Genomic DNA, 13600 nt, shown 5'->3' with positions numbered 1-13600 from the left:
TAAAATAGGAACAAAATTCGAATCGCTGATTATTATTGTCTGTCAATAACTGTTGTAAATATAATCGAAGATTGTTTGAAAATGCTGATACTGAGACTATGCTTTTGCTTTATGAGGTTGCCTCTAGCATTTTGTAGCCGAGACTGTCGCCCCTGTTTCTGATTTCATCTGTGTCTGACAAATCGTCGCCCCTGTTTATGATCCTGGAAATATGATTTTCTACCAGATACTATAATCTTTGACTTTCAAAGTAAAAGGAATCGCTGTAAAGATTCGACGCTAAAAAAAGGCCACGTTTGCTTGGTTAGAGTGTCTGGATATTTAAAGGATTTGCTTTGAAGGAATAGCTTCCTAATCTGGTCTATCAGAGTCACACAAGCGAAGGAAATCGATAAACAACTTTTGCAAAGCCTATGATCAGGACTTCACGGCATCCATGTTGGTTCGTCAGAAAATGCTTTCTTTTCATTGGCTTCTAATCACGTGGGTGAATAGGCTCTACAGCAAGTAGGCATCTAGACAAGACTCAATAACAGTCATGCCTAGCGCGTCCCACGCAGACGTCCTTACGGTTTCGACACGCAAGAAATGCGTGACGAAACCCTAAGGACGTCTGCGTGGGAGGCTAGCCTTAAACAGGCTGTGATATAATTTTCAGCAAATTCGGAAACGGCGGCTTCTCATTGCGGACAAAAACGATCTTCCAACTTGTTCCATTCCACTAACCGATGTCTAAAGGAATGACTTGAAAAGGTGACTTGAAAAGGTGACTTGAAAAGGGTTTTAATGGCTGAAACACAGTTCACGCCATGCTGATCTCAGTTGGTCACGTCCCCAATCATTCCCTTGACCTGCGGTCGCAAAAGAGATTCAAAAAGGCCATATATGATTGGCCATTGAAAGTTTCAGTTCCTGCCATTTTACCGGATGTTTCCGTTTTGGAATGAAAGTAGTAAAATACGTTCGGCAACATTTGGTAACATTCCCGGAAACCAGTCGGAAGGATACAGATTTTATCCTTTTAATTGTACACTAAATTCCTTAAAGCCTCATATTGAACTTCCCTATCTCCCTAACCTCTCGAAAGCGTATCCAATGCGGTGTGGAGTGGAAGAAGACTTAAAGTTTGACTTCCCATGCGAAGTTATCCAACCGGAACAGAGTTTTCTGGTTACGGTTTTGGACCCGGGTAGGTACTTTCTACTGGACAAGGTTAACGAATGCTCTGGGAACAAGAGTGGTCACGAGCACTGTTAAATACAGATTATACAAAAAATGAATAAATAAACAGACGAAGAGTATTCGCAACAGCCTATCTTGGTTTGGCAGCTTAAAGGGGCCAGGTCACGCAAGTTTAGGCAATTTCCTCACTGATCGAATGGTCATAGAATTAACTAAAATATCAAAATAACTGTTCAAAACTATAGAAGAACTCTAAAAAAATACACGGGGAAGCCAAGAAGGGACATGGATGGACAAAACTGGAGAGGATTGAAGTGGATTGAATTTGGGTAAATTTGAAAAACGTCGGCCCACCTTTTTTCAAATTTATATCAATCTATATCAAAATGTCATTTACAAAGCTGGAAAATCATTCTCAGTTGTTATGTGGCCGTGATTTTGCAAATGAAAGACTCTTGCTCTGCCAATTTGACGTTTAGAGCTCATAATTAACAAAATGAAACAAATTACCTAAAATAGCGTGACCTAGCCCCTTTAACACTTCCCGTAGTTGAATCTCCACCATGAACGCTCGATGAACGGCTTTTCATTGCACTTCGATTCCGTCAGAAGAAGGGAATTATATACAAATCGATATTCCACAAAGGTTACCGATGGACTTCTTTTAAAGTGGTACTATGATCAAAAAATCATATCCTTTTTTTCTTCAGATTTTGAAAGCGTGTTCGCTTTAACACCTAACTGGCAAAATTTTGAGCTTTGAGTTTTATCCGAAGGCTGTTTATTTTGAGTGTAAGTTTTGGATTTCACGGTCCGCCATTACTCACGTTCAAAACTGACCGATTGGGCATCAGAGGGTTGGATCTAGAGAAAATGACGTCATTTACTCACTAGCTTAAAATTTCAGCGTGTAAACGCAATTTATTATATATGCAAAACACGGGTTTAAAAGTCTGAAAGCCCGAAACTCCCGTGCTGCATATTAATTCAGCGCGTACACACGCATTGCATTCTTAAACTAGTGAGTGTTTGACGTCATTTTCTCCTCGACCCAGCTCCCTCAAGATTTTAAATTTAGTAATGGCGGACCAATAAATAAGAAAATTGCAGTTAAAATAAACAGGTGTTTTTTTAAAATCAGAACTTAAAACTTGGATCATTTAGTGTTTAGTTAACATAGTTTCGAAATCCAAAGAAAAAAAAGAAATCTTTTTTTGGTCGTAGTACCACTATAATAAGCTGGCTCTCAGGCAGAAAGCACGAGTCAGGCAAAATAAGAAAAAGAATTTTAAGAAAATCGATACATTTTGATTTGAAGTGTCTCTACTTACAAACCGGACAAACCTCGTTGATATCACTCTTAGACAGAAATGTCCCCGATTATTAAAGAACGTTTTAGAAAACTACACTGCTCTACAAAACTTTTTTCCAGCTCATTGGCCACGGTTGCAATGAGTGCAGTAAGTTTGCCTTACAATGAAAACTGTGGGTAAAAGAATAAAACACTTTTGTTTACTTTTTAAAATGTTCGCCAAAAAGGTGTCGGAGAAAGCCGGAACGTTCCAGGAATGTTCGTCAGAGTTTGGAAGATACGATAACTTTATTTGAGGTGGGAAATACGAACTTTTCCCCTTAAGATTTGACGTTCCTTAAAAAGTTTTGCATGTTTCCCATACATAAACCCCACGCTAATCGCTTCAGCATTGTGGACCTAGTAACAGCGCTGTTTTGGCCAACATATTGTTGAAGCGTCTAGCACTGTACAAGCCTCTTTTCTCTTTTCTCTGGCGCTCATTCTTCATTGGAGTGCTCCTAACTAATTAAAACTGTCATCCAGCATTTTGCCTAATAATAAATGTTCAGTTGGCTTACTTTTCAGTAAAATTATGTATTAAATGCGTTTCTTGGACAAGGTATTCAAATTTAGCTGTCGTGACAAATCCCTTGAGGATAAAGACACTCTTGGCACTCGATCACCATAGCAACTTATCGAATAGGATTTGTGTATGGCAAAGCAACTTCTTGGAAGGAAATACACTATGTCAGGGAGAGATATTAAACTGCTTTCTTCATGAGCTACAACCACAAAAACTGCTACGATGAAAAAAAAGTGTATTTGTCAAATCTGCACTTGCGGGTAAGCTTTTAGATAAAGACGACTGTAGTAGCCGAGTGTCGAATTCCAAAGCTCGGTTTATTCGATCCTAAATAAGCTTTGAGTTTGAAGTTTCCTTTCCTCAGAAGGCCTGCTTTGTTGAGAATCGAAATGAGCGACTTCGCGCTTTTCTTATACCTTAGTCGCTAACAAAGAGATTCAGAATAACTCAAGGGCCTTTGATCTTTAATTTTATTTAACGAAATGGCAGCTGTTCATTCAAAGAACTCAGTATTAAATTTCATTGCCAAACGAATCGTAATGTCCACTCGCTTTATTGGGAGACCAAAAAGGGAAAAAAAAAAAGAGGAGCAACTGAACAGAAACCTGGTGGTGAAATTCAGTTTGGTTAAGCTTTTAATGCTGTTAAGGCAAAGGACATCGAATGTTTGGCCGGCAATTTCTAATTAGAAGACGAACTGTTCCATTTGAAAGTGTTAAAGTTGTTGGCAGAATTGTCACCTGTAATGTATTGCGCTTATTGCTCGTTCATGGAGTAGCTCTTACCTTTGGATACTTTTCGATTTTGCAATAGAAGCGATATTTACATGATCATGCGATTAGGAATTTAACTAAACATATTTATGAATTTTGTGGTTGTTTGATTGCTCGAGTGATAATTGATGCCGATCACGACTTGTCGGTCGTCTCAAGTTAAAACAACAATGTTCTTTCTTTGTAAAAAGAAGGATTTTAACTGTTGGCGAAACTGGACGCAAGCACAATGATCGTAACTTACGAGAGAGAAAATATACAATTTTCGTCCTGTTTTGCTATGTGTCTAGTAAGTCTAGTATAAACGAAAATGGAGAAAGGTAAATAAAATTAATTAATTCAACTTTTGCACGTCACGCAACTAGAAATTTAATTTTAATAAGACAGCGAAATACAATTTAAAAAAGTGACAACCTGACAAGGCCTTGGTTATGTAGTATTTTAATTATGCCATAAATATTTGCCATTCAAAATTATAAGGAATATATATACATATATAGATATATATGAATATGACTGCCAGTGGAAAAACTGAAGACTTCATCTGCTATAAAAGTGCTCGATGGTTAAACCAGAGCTGTGAAAAAAGTAAAGCAAGCTAGGTCGTATTCTAATGCCAAAAAAAAATGTAAACTTTGCCTATGGGAATTTATATTTCATAATTTGTAAGCCGGAAATGTCGACACTTAACCATAGAAACGAAATGACATCAACCTGTAGACATTCTAAGAAATTTCTGTTAAGTAGCACGTTCACCTAAAATAGTCTTACTCGCTTTTGCCATCCAATCACATCTTGACATGTTATGCTAGCAAGCATTGTTCCCCACCTTCAAATTTGTATATCTTTACATGTAACCGTTATTGTTGTCAGTTGTCTGATGATTGCTTCATTAGAAGCATGAAACTCCGAGTAGCAATTAAATGTTTTTGAACTAGTCCGACTCCAGAAATTCGTCTCGATATATATGAATATATATAGGATGAGTTTTTTTGTTAAACCCAAAAGAACAAAGTTTAGGATCGGTTTAGGACAAGCATCTGACATTGGTAGGTTTTCTAAAATCAAGGTACTGTTAACATTTGAGGACTGATGGTCCTTGGAAAAAATGGCACTGGTCAGTACCTAATGGGATTTGAGCCCATGACCTTCCACACTCTAGATAGGTACTATAATTACTGAGCTAATGGAGACTTGATGGTGTGGTAACGTAATTTGAGAGCTTTGACTGGAACTGCATCACCCATTCACTTCGTCATATCAATACATTAAGGGCTTCAATAACAGCATTGCCAAGCCACATGACTGTGTTGATGGTCTCCAAAACGTAAGCGAAAAACCCTGAAATTTATTCACTATTTACTTAATTACATTTTTTTTTTCCAAAATTGATGAAAGAGCTCAACACATTTAAAAAATGAAAACAATTCCTGAGCAAAACGGGAAATACAACCGATTGACATTTCTGGAAATTTAAACTCAGTAGGTTAAGCAAATTATTATCGCATGCGCACTTCCAGAACTATTGTAGTACTATTTGATTCACCAGCTGACATAGAAAGCTTACTGGTAGGTATGCTGTGGGGTGTAAGCATTTCTTAACATGTTTAGCTAAGAAACCCCACAAGTCTCCTTAAAAGTCTTTGTGCATCACATTTTTGGTATTTATCTTTTTTTTATATTTATGATGCTCACTTTTTAGTCCGGTACTGTGTGAATAGGGCCTAATGCAAATCCTGCATTTTACTTAGCTATGCTACTAGAGGATTGTTAGTAATGGTCCTCAATTAGTGAAAAGCGTGACACTTTCTTTCGTTGTATTCCCAAATAAACATTTCTTCAGATTGCATTTGCTAACTTTTTTATTGCCTTTCTGTCCAACTAGTTGAGTGATAGCAAAACAATTAGACCCTTCGCCCTAAAGGGCCATGGGTCAATAGCTCATTTGGCTTCGTCTCATGGGCTATTTAACAAGTATTCCATGAGCGCGCGTTGGATATGAGATGATAGATAGCCAACGAGGCAAGTTGACTATAATAATCTCATATCCAACAAGCGCGAGTGGAATAATTGTTTTATTAAAAACGACCCCAAAATATAGAAAACTAGACTACAATAAAAATAAAAAGGCCCAAAAATCACACATATGCTTGCCGTGTTTGTAGATCATTGTATAATGGCTCATAACCCATGATGGCTTAGCCAATCAAAACTCTTGAATTGCATTATCCAATGATCCAGTTTTTAACAGTGACCCATAGCCCACAAGGGCTACAGGTCTATAATATTATTGTTAAATATCACAGAGGAGGTTTGTGCCTTAACATCAATGACACTCATGGCAAACTTATATTTTGAACCAAATAAAACGTTTCCACTTCTCCTTGATAGATGTTATCCACTCTCTGTGGGGTGCAATTTGAAAAGCTTTGAGGAAGAGTATTTGTAACACAAACTGACTTTAGAGAATTCATACACCATATTCACAAGGCGGTTATCTCTCCGAATAATACACATGGGAAAATCTCTCCACTTTTACTGGCAAAGAAAAAAATGCAGTTTTCAGGTAACTTAGTGGAAACTAAAGCATTAAAAGCAAGCATTCTTATTGGTCAGTGAACAAACAAAGTCATAGATGACTTGTGAAAGGGAGAAAAGAGTGCACAATGCAGAAGCCTTAATTATGATTATCTATCTCAAGATTTCTAATTATTGGAGGATAATTCTGTCGAAATATAAGTGCTACACGGCCTTGTTTCTATTATGTATATTGTTGATGAGTAATCACTTGATTTTTCTCCTGAAATTCTAAATGAATAAACATTTGTAATAATTGTTTTCGAAGTCGTTCTTTGGGTTCGAGTAATTCTGTTAATCACTCTTTCTCATTTATTCCATTCTCCACTCGAAATCATGTGATTACCTGTAGAAAAATGATGCTGACCGTTTTTCATCCAAAAGCGAAAGGATTGTTTTTTTCTTCGGTTTAGCTCTCAATTAGTATAAGATTACCTGTATTATGTATTCAAGGGCGTAGAGTAAATGGACAGGAACTTTCCAACCGCTTGGTGAACAGTTACCGGCAAATTTGGACTGTAGCGTAGAGTAAAATCTTGGCACGTTTTTCTTCCTTTTGTTTGACATTGTTTTCCTTCTGTTAAATATGCCGAAGTCCAGTGTACACGAATGGAGAAAGTCCGTTTGTTTTGCTCAGTGACCTAGCCTATGAGAACGGAGGCGAGGGTGCTTTGCGTTCTCAAACCATAATAGACCGCTTTTATCCCCACAAATTTTGCATAATCATTGTTTTCGATTTCTCCTGGGACATGAAGATGTCCCAAGAGAAATCGAAAACAATGCCTATGCAATTTTTTGTGGATAAAAGCGGTCTATTATGGGATTTGAGAAAGTAGAGAATGGTTTAAAAAAACGTTAGTAATAAATTTCTGAACAACCAAGGCCTGCAGGTTTTTCTATCTGTGAAAAAAATGCTGTTAAAAAACAAGCAAAATCAAGCAAAACAGGGTAATGAATTAAAACTAAAAACTGCACAACAGGGTAACTGATTACATAACTCGTAGTTAATAGAGGGGAATGGTTATGAAACCCGGCAAATTTCTTTGTTGTAGGTTTTTGTTCTCTTTGTTGGCCTTGACCTTGCACAAAACACAACAGTTGTTTACTCCGTACTGAGGAACTAACCAATAGAAACGTGTTGCTTACGTAATTCATGAGGCCCTGACAGGGTGGGGGCGATCTCGTGTCGCTTGTCTGAATTTTAAAATCACTCGAGTCGGGGTTTAAATCGGCTCATTCTCGGCCTTGACGTCACTGTCGAAATTTCATTTTATGTGCTGTCGCTACTTTTTGGGTCATGTCGCTTGTCGAAATTTACCCTGTCAGGGCCTCATTCATGCATAGTGTATGAGCGCAAAACAAACGATTGTGCACGGTCGTGGACTTTCAAACCTAAATCTTGGCATCTTTGTTTGCTCCTGTTAACTCTGATGTTTGCCGAGCTTCCAAACCAGTCCCCTGTATTAACTATGCACAGCTGTAAGAACAAAATAGAAAAAATAGGCTAACTCATTGTTGCACCCAATTCAAACGCTTTGGGGATAAAACGTTTTGTTCCAGTTATTTCCATATCGTTTAAATGTGAATTCTACATTATAATGCAAATACAATACACAAACCCCGGGAGATTTGAATTGGGTACAAGTCAACATTTAGGCCGATTCACACGGTGCGAATTTTCTACCGATTGAAAAATTTGACCGGTCATTTTGTTCGCACGGAACCGTGCAATATTGTTCACACGCAACTGACAAACCAGATTGAAGTTTAACCTTTGTCAGTGGTTTTACCATCCGTTCATGCGCAGAGCTCTACTTTACGAAATCCAAAATGGCGTCAAGAGAGAGAACGGCTAACAATAGTAGCTAAGTTACCACATATCCATGCAACCACGTCTTTGCCGGGCTACTACGTGGTGTAAGCCTCGCACAAAGCGAGAGCGCACAAAACGTTCCGAGAGCTGTCTTAAAACTTTTGTCGTGCAAAAATTTGGATGGTCAAGGTGTTCACAGCGCGTCGGTTAAATACACGACCGTACCGGCTAAAAAATTCGTCCCCAATTTGGGCGTTCAAATTTTTGAAGGGCGAGGCGTCTAAATTTTCGTACGTTTAGCGTGGTTCCGTGTGTACGAAACCCCTAAATGCACGAATTTTCTACCGGTAGAAAATTTGTCCGGCACCTTGTGAATCGGGCCTAACTTAGCCGATTTGGGCTATTGCAACTTTTTTCTGGAGTTTAAGTGGCATTTAAGGATGAGATCTTCAGGAGTGAACTTTCTTTTTAAAATTTTTATCTCACAGACGCCATCGTTGTCCACACGAAGGCTCAAGCCCCAACCGAATCATCAATAAGTCCAATCAAGATCGCTGTCATGTTAACTCAGAGTACAAAACCAATTATCTACCAGGCCAGCGGACCAGGGGACCATTTCTCCGTCCAACTGATAAAATCCATAGCGAGGGAGACGTGGGTACAGATACAACACAAAAGTTGGACTTTGTAGCGTTTCAAGTCACTCCCCCCAAGCAGAAAGAACCTGAAAAGTACGTACCCAACAAGAACCCGTTTCAAACAGTATCGGAACATAGGGATCATTACCGTGGCACTCGTACCATGCCGGCTAAAATCCCCCCGTATCTCCGCGGAGAAACTATGCGTGCCCCGTCCGCCAAGGTTTTGTACAAGTCCATTTCGCATGACGATTATAAAGGCTGGAGTTCCAAGCCGCAACGTGTAATACGTGTGACCGCAAGTAACTCTTATGCGCCTCCTGCAGAGCCGTTCAGAGAGACGTCGATTCATCGCCAGGACTTCCTGAGGTTTAACCAACCGCCACGCCCAACTGCAAGACAGCCGGACAAGATCAAATGCGATGGCTCAGTTGCAAATTCCACAAATTACAGGACGGAGTTTAACAGCAAAGAGATACCACCGCGATATCAGCGAAAACAAGAAGAACGCGTCCCGCCCGAAGAACCGTTTAATAGCAACTCTGTTTTCAAGGAAGATTTTGTAGATTTGCGTGGGGCGCCCAAGGCTCCGATGTATAATCCGAAAAGTGATCTGTTCAAAACCGACAAACCGATGGAGCAAACGACTACAAAGACTGACGATTACAAAACCTGGGAGATTTCACCGCGCAAGCAAGTAGAACCGGTGAAGTACAAGTCACCGGATGGGACAATGGACTGCCAGACCACTCATATGGATTATGCGCATTTTGGAAAGAAGGCTGTGCCAGCCAAGACCGCTAGACCCCGCACTAAGCTGCGCTTCGGACGAGAAGACGCACTTGATGACAAGACCAACTATGGCCTTAGCTTCAAATGGTTCTACGAGCCGGTCGTGCACTCTAAAGGGCCAAAGATAAGGAATGAAATCTTTCCTCCAGTTCAGGAAAGGAGTCCCGAAAAGTCAGAATTCCTCGATAAGTACAAGAGGTTTAACGTCGTGCCGCCGAAAATGTTCCGGGACCGGAGCACCCTATTTAAGACTTCGGAGGAAATCGCCAAGGATACCGTCTACGACGACGACTATACTTGGCCTCGGATCACGTGTCCGGCCTCCGAAACACTGACCAAGGGAACAGGAACGTTGGTTTTTGATCACGAGACGGAAACTGGTCATAAAATGTTCGCTGTCACCGAAAATGCTCACAATCATACTGACATTGCAGTGACATAAACTCATACACATATACAAGAGATCGATAGTGTATTATAAGTTGATAGAAATTTGTTAAATGATTTTCCGGCAATATTGTATTCTCCCACAATGAGTTTTTTAGTGATTAATTTTATAACCAGTTTCACGCAATTTTATAAATTCAAATTTTATCATATTGGACTATTTTTGGTGGTATTTTTGAATGAAAAAGCAGTTAACGCAGTTCTTATACTGGGGCTATATATCAAGTTTTTCGCACATTCCAAAGGGTGAATTAACAATGCATGCACTTCCATGTTGTGTGAACTGGATAACCTGGATGTGGACACACATTTAGTGAGGCCGGATTGCTGCCTTTCTCACTAACAGAAACTAGAGGGTGAGGGTGGGGGTGGCTCTGTCTCCACCCATATGGCTGAATGGCGGAACTCCTCAAGGAACTATACTGGCTTCTCTCCTGTTTTGTATTCTTGTGAACATAATGGCCTCTAACTGTTCAAATAGAGTTAAATATGTAGATGGTGCTACAGTCATCGAATTTGCAAGGAAATGTGTATTAGATTTTCGCAGTATTGCCCGTTTCCGCCAGCCCCTCTACTAGTTGGTAGCTCTCTGATAGAAAGGGGTTCACCTGTCGGATAACTTAACATGGAAGGAGCATGTTACTCATATTGTAAAGAAAGGGAGTAGGCGGCTATACGCATTACGAGATCTTAAGAAGTGCAGACTATAGCTAACTGATAGGCAGCTTATTCTAGTCTATTGTAGCATTATCAGGTCTGTCTTAGAGTATGCAGCGAGCCCCGCTTGGGCTGGCCTCACGCAGTACTTAAGTGACCACATTGAATCGGTTCAAAAGAGGGCGCTAAAAATTTATTTTCCCGCCTCTGTGCTATGAGGACGCTCTTAAGAATCAGGCTTAATTTCGCTGTGCCAGAGGAGGGAGGATGCGTGCATAACATTTCTCAAGCGAAGTTACTCTTCTTCTCACGCGCTACGTAACTTGGTGCCGCGTGTTACACACACAACACCGTATGCCCTTAGAACAGGAGAAACTGTTTCTGTGCCTGCCTTTTCAAAAACTAACAGACAAATTTTTCACCATCAAATACCAGAATCACGTTGAAAAAACCGAAATATGATATGTCTTAACAGACATAGTATTTAATATTTACATTTATTAATATATACAACATTTGTAGTTTTGAGTCACAATTCAGAAGTATTTGCATGTAATTATTGACCTGCCTTGTAATTCAGTTTATGCTGCGCAAAAGGTTGAATAAACGATGATGATGATTATCATTATGTGTAGCCCCAACAAATAAGTCAAATGTTGGTACGGGAAAATAGGAACATCGAATGATAACGTTTTCGGACAGAGCAGAGTCAAAAATTATGTCGTGTCCGGAAATCAACCCGGAACACAGTCGAATCGAACCCAGAACACATCAGTGAAAGGCGAATGCTTCAGTATGCTATTCGTAAAATATTCTACCATGTCGCTTTCTTTTGGCTTGTCTCTTTACCGCAGTCTTATTCTTTTTCCGCGAGAAAAACCTCCGTGAAGAAGAAACAATTCTTTTCCTGTTTAACATTCGCTTTCGCTACGTCCAAAGTTCTTATTTCTCCAAATTTTGCAGGTTTAAACTTCGTCACCTCCTTCTGATTGGTCAAGTGACAGCTTCTCTTGCGAGCAGTGCAATTGTGCTGACAGCGGGTAGATTATCATATGGCCAATCGTAGAAAAGCGATGAGTTTTCTATTTCAGTGTTCTACAGCGACAACAGCGCATGCTCAACAGGAACACGATCACTTTGTCTTGCAGCTTTTATGACAGCCGTGAAAAGATCGGTGACGAGATAAAAAGGAAGTCTGCAAACAAGATACAGCTGTTAAAAATATCGATTTCCTAAAGATTATAAATCACAGCAATAGAAGGTTTTTTCACAGTGTGGGCGTGGTGTAATTAAGGAAAGGAAATGAACTTTATTTAAGTGTCTAGGCTTCTAAGAGGGTTCTAACGCTGCTGGGGCACTAATTGGGGACACTGCAACTAACTAAAACCAACAAACTAACGCAAATCAAAGCAAACGTTGGTTTTTGAGAAGAGGGGAAACCCGGAGTACCCGGAGGAAAACCTCTCGGTGCAGAGTAGAGAACTAGAAAACTCAACCCCCATGACGCCGAGTCATGAACCAGGGCCACCGTGACATTGGTGGGAAGCGAGTGCTGTCACCACTGCGCCATTCCTGCACCCCTAAACTGCAATTAAACTGTCGACTGAGGCTCTACTTATTCACTTTGTGCTGTTTTATTTGTACCCTGAAGTATTTGCTCATGCCCCACGAGTTTTTTGTGCCGTGAGGAGGTGAATCCGATACCACAAAATGCTTTTGAATGAATTAGCAACCTTCAGATTGGAGTACGAGTTCTCAGGTCTAAGCACGCGCGTTTCGAAAATGTTCGGTCTTTAAACATAATGCGCGTGCGCAGTACAGAAAACTTGTTCTCGTACGCCAATCTGATTGTCGCTAATGAATGATCAGAGTGGGTTCTAAACCACGATGAGTAGCTCGGTACTGGTAGGGAGTGGGGGAAGCACGCGTTTCTCGAAGGTCCCAAACCTTTTTGGGTGTACTGCGGTTGACTCAAGACTCATTTTATTTCCAAAAAGATAACGCTTGCTGCCATGAAATATTGCAGTTGTTTTGTTTTCTCTGGTCTTGGAAACGCGATCAAATCTAAAGTTTTCAGAATAAACAGTGATAAACAGTAAGTGTACGGGTGGGTGGGTATAGCAGGTCCACATCAGCTCTATAGCTGCCAATACTTCAACCTGCTCGAACTAATAACAAACAAACAAACAAACAGATCTTAGTTCCACCAATTGTTTTTCGGGCTCGAAACACCGGCTTTCGGGACTTCTGAAAAACAGGCCCTGGGCGTGTCTTTGGCGAGTTACTTTGCGGTCTCAAACGCACGCAAAATAAAGTAGCTACTTTGGCTATAGCCTGCAAGCAGGTTCTTGCATTGAAAATGGCGCGCCGCGGTCAAAATGTAGGGGCTTGGTGAGCCCCTTATTTCGACTGCGCGACATCATTGTTTTAAGAGCCTGCTTTCATGCAACTTAGGCTGATTATTACGCCAATTTTTGGGTAACTGGTGCTTTTGAAGAACAAACTGGAACAGATTTAACAGAATTAAGTGGTCCCGGACAATATAAATTCTGGTTTATAAATTTATTTCAATATTTTTATTTTAATCAATTGCTATTTGTTTTATTGCTTTTCCACGATTGGGCAAAAACCTATTTTTCGTTAGGTCGACAATACCTCGAGATTTTTTCTTTAACACCATGCCACATTTTTGCCTTTTAGAGTTTTGATCATCGGTCTATTTACGCGCCACGAACTGCTCCGCAGTCTCGAAGTGTTTTCTACACTGCAAAGCAGTCGATGACGTCATCTAAGCTCCTTGGTTTTCAGTTGACGTCACTGTTGCCATGTTGATGTAAAAATTAC

General features: G+C 40.0%; 2 protein-coding genes across 3 annotated transcripts in view; one reads left to right on the top strand and one right to left on the bottom strand.

Annotated features, from left to right (window-relative positions):
- The window catches only part of LOC138039213 (thrombospondin type-1 domain-containing protein 4-like), a 40492-nt gene extending 33463 nt beyond the window's left edge, over positions 1-7029 (bottom strand). The window contains exon 1 of one of the 2 annotated variants that reach the window (XM_068885420.1): positions 6845-7029. The gene's annotated coding sequence lies outside the window, so the exon portion shown is untranslated. The remainder of the gene's footprint in view (positions 1-6844) is intronic. The other variant, XM_068885416.1, reaches the window with a different exon arrangement.
- LOC138039216 (stabilizer of axonemal microtubules 1-like) lies at positions 3150-11384 on the top strand. The gene is made up of 2 exons (XM_068885423.1): positions 3150-3319; positions 8711-11384. The coding sequence occupies exons 1-2, from the start codon at positions 3282-3284 to the stop codon at positions 10092-10094; spliced, it is 1422 nt and encodes a 473-aa protein (XP_068741524.1). The 5' UTR covers positions 3150-3281; the 3' UTR covers positions 10095-11384.
- Positions 11385-13600: the final 2216 nt, after the last annotated feature.

Source organism: Montipora capricornis, chromosome 2, assembly GCF_036669925.1.
Source record: "Montipora capricornis isolate CH-2021 chromosome 2, ASM3666992v2, whole genome shotgun sequence".
Classification (NCBI taxonomy): Eukaryota; Metazoa; Cnidaria; class Anthozoa; order Scleractinia; family Acroporidae; genus Montipora; species Montipora capricornis.
Note: the sequence above shows the minus strand (reverse complement) of the source record. Positions and strands in the feature narration are given on the sequence as shown.

Bases quoted from the DNA above. Each gene is read 5' to 3' on its own strand.
- LOC138039216 (XM_068885423.1), top strand. From the start codon at position 3,282: ATGAAAAAAAAGTGTATTTGTCAAATCTGCACTTGCGG. The intron at 3,320-8,710 runs GTAAGCTTTTAG...TTTATCTCACAG, and splicing joins TGTCAAATCTGCACTTGCGG to ACGCCATCGTTGTCCACACG.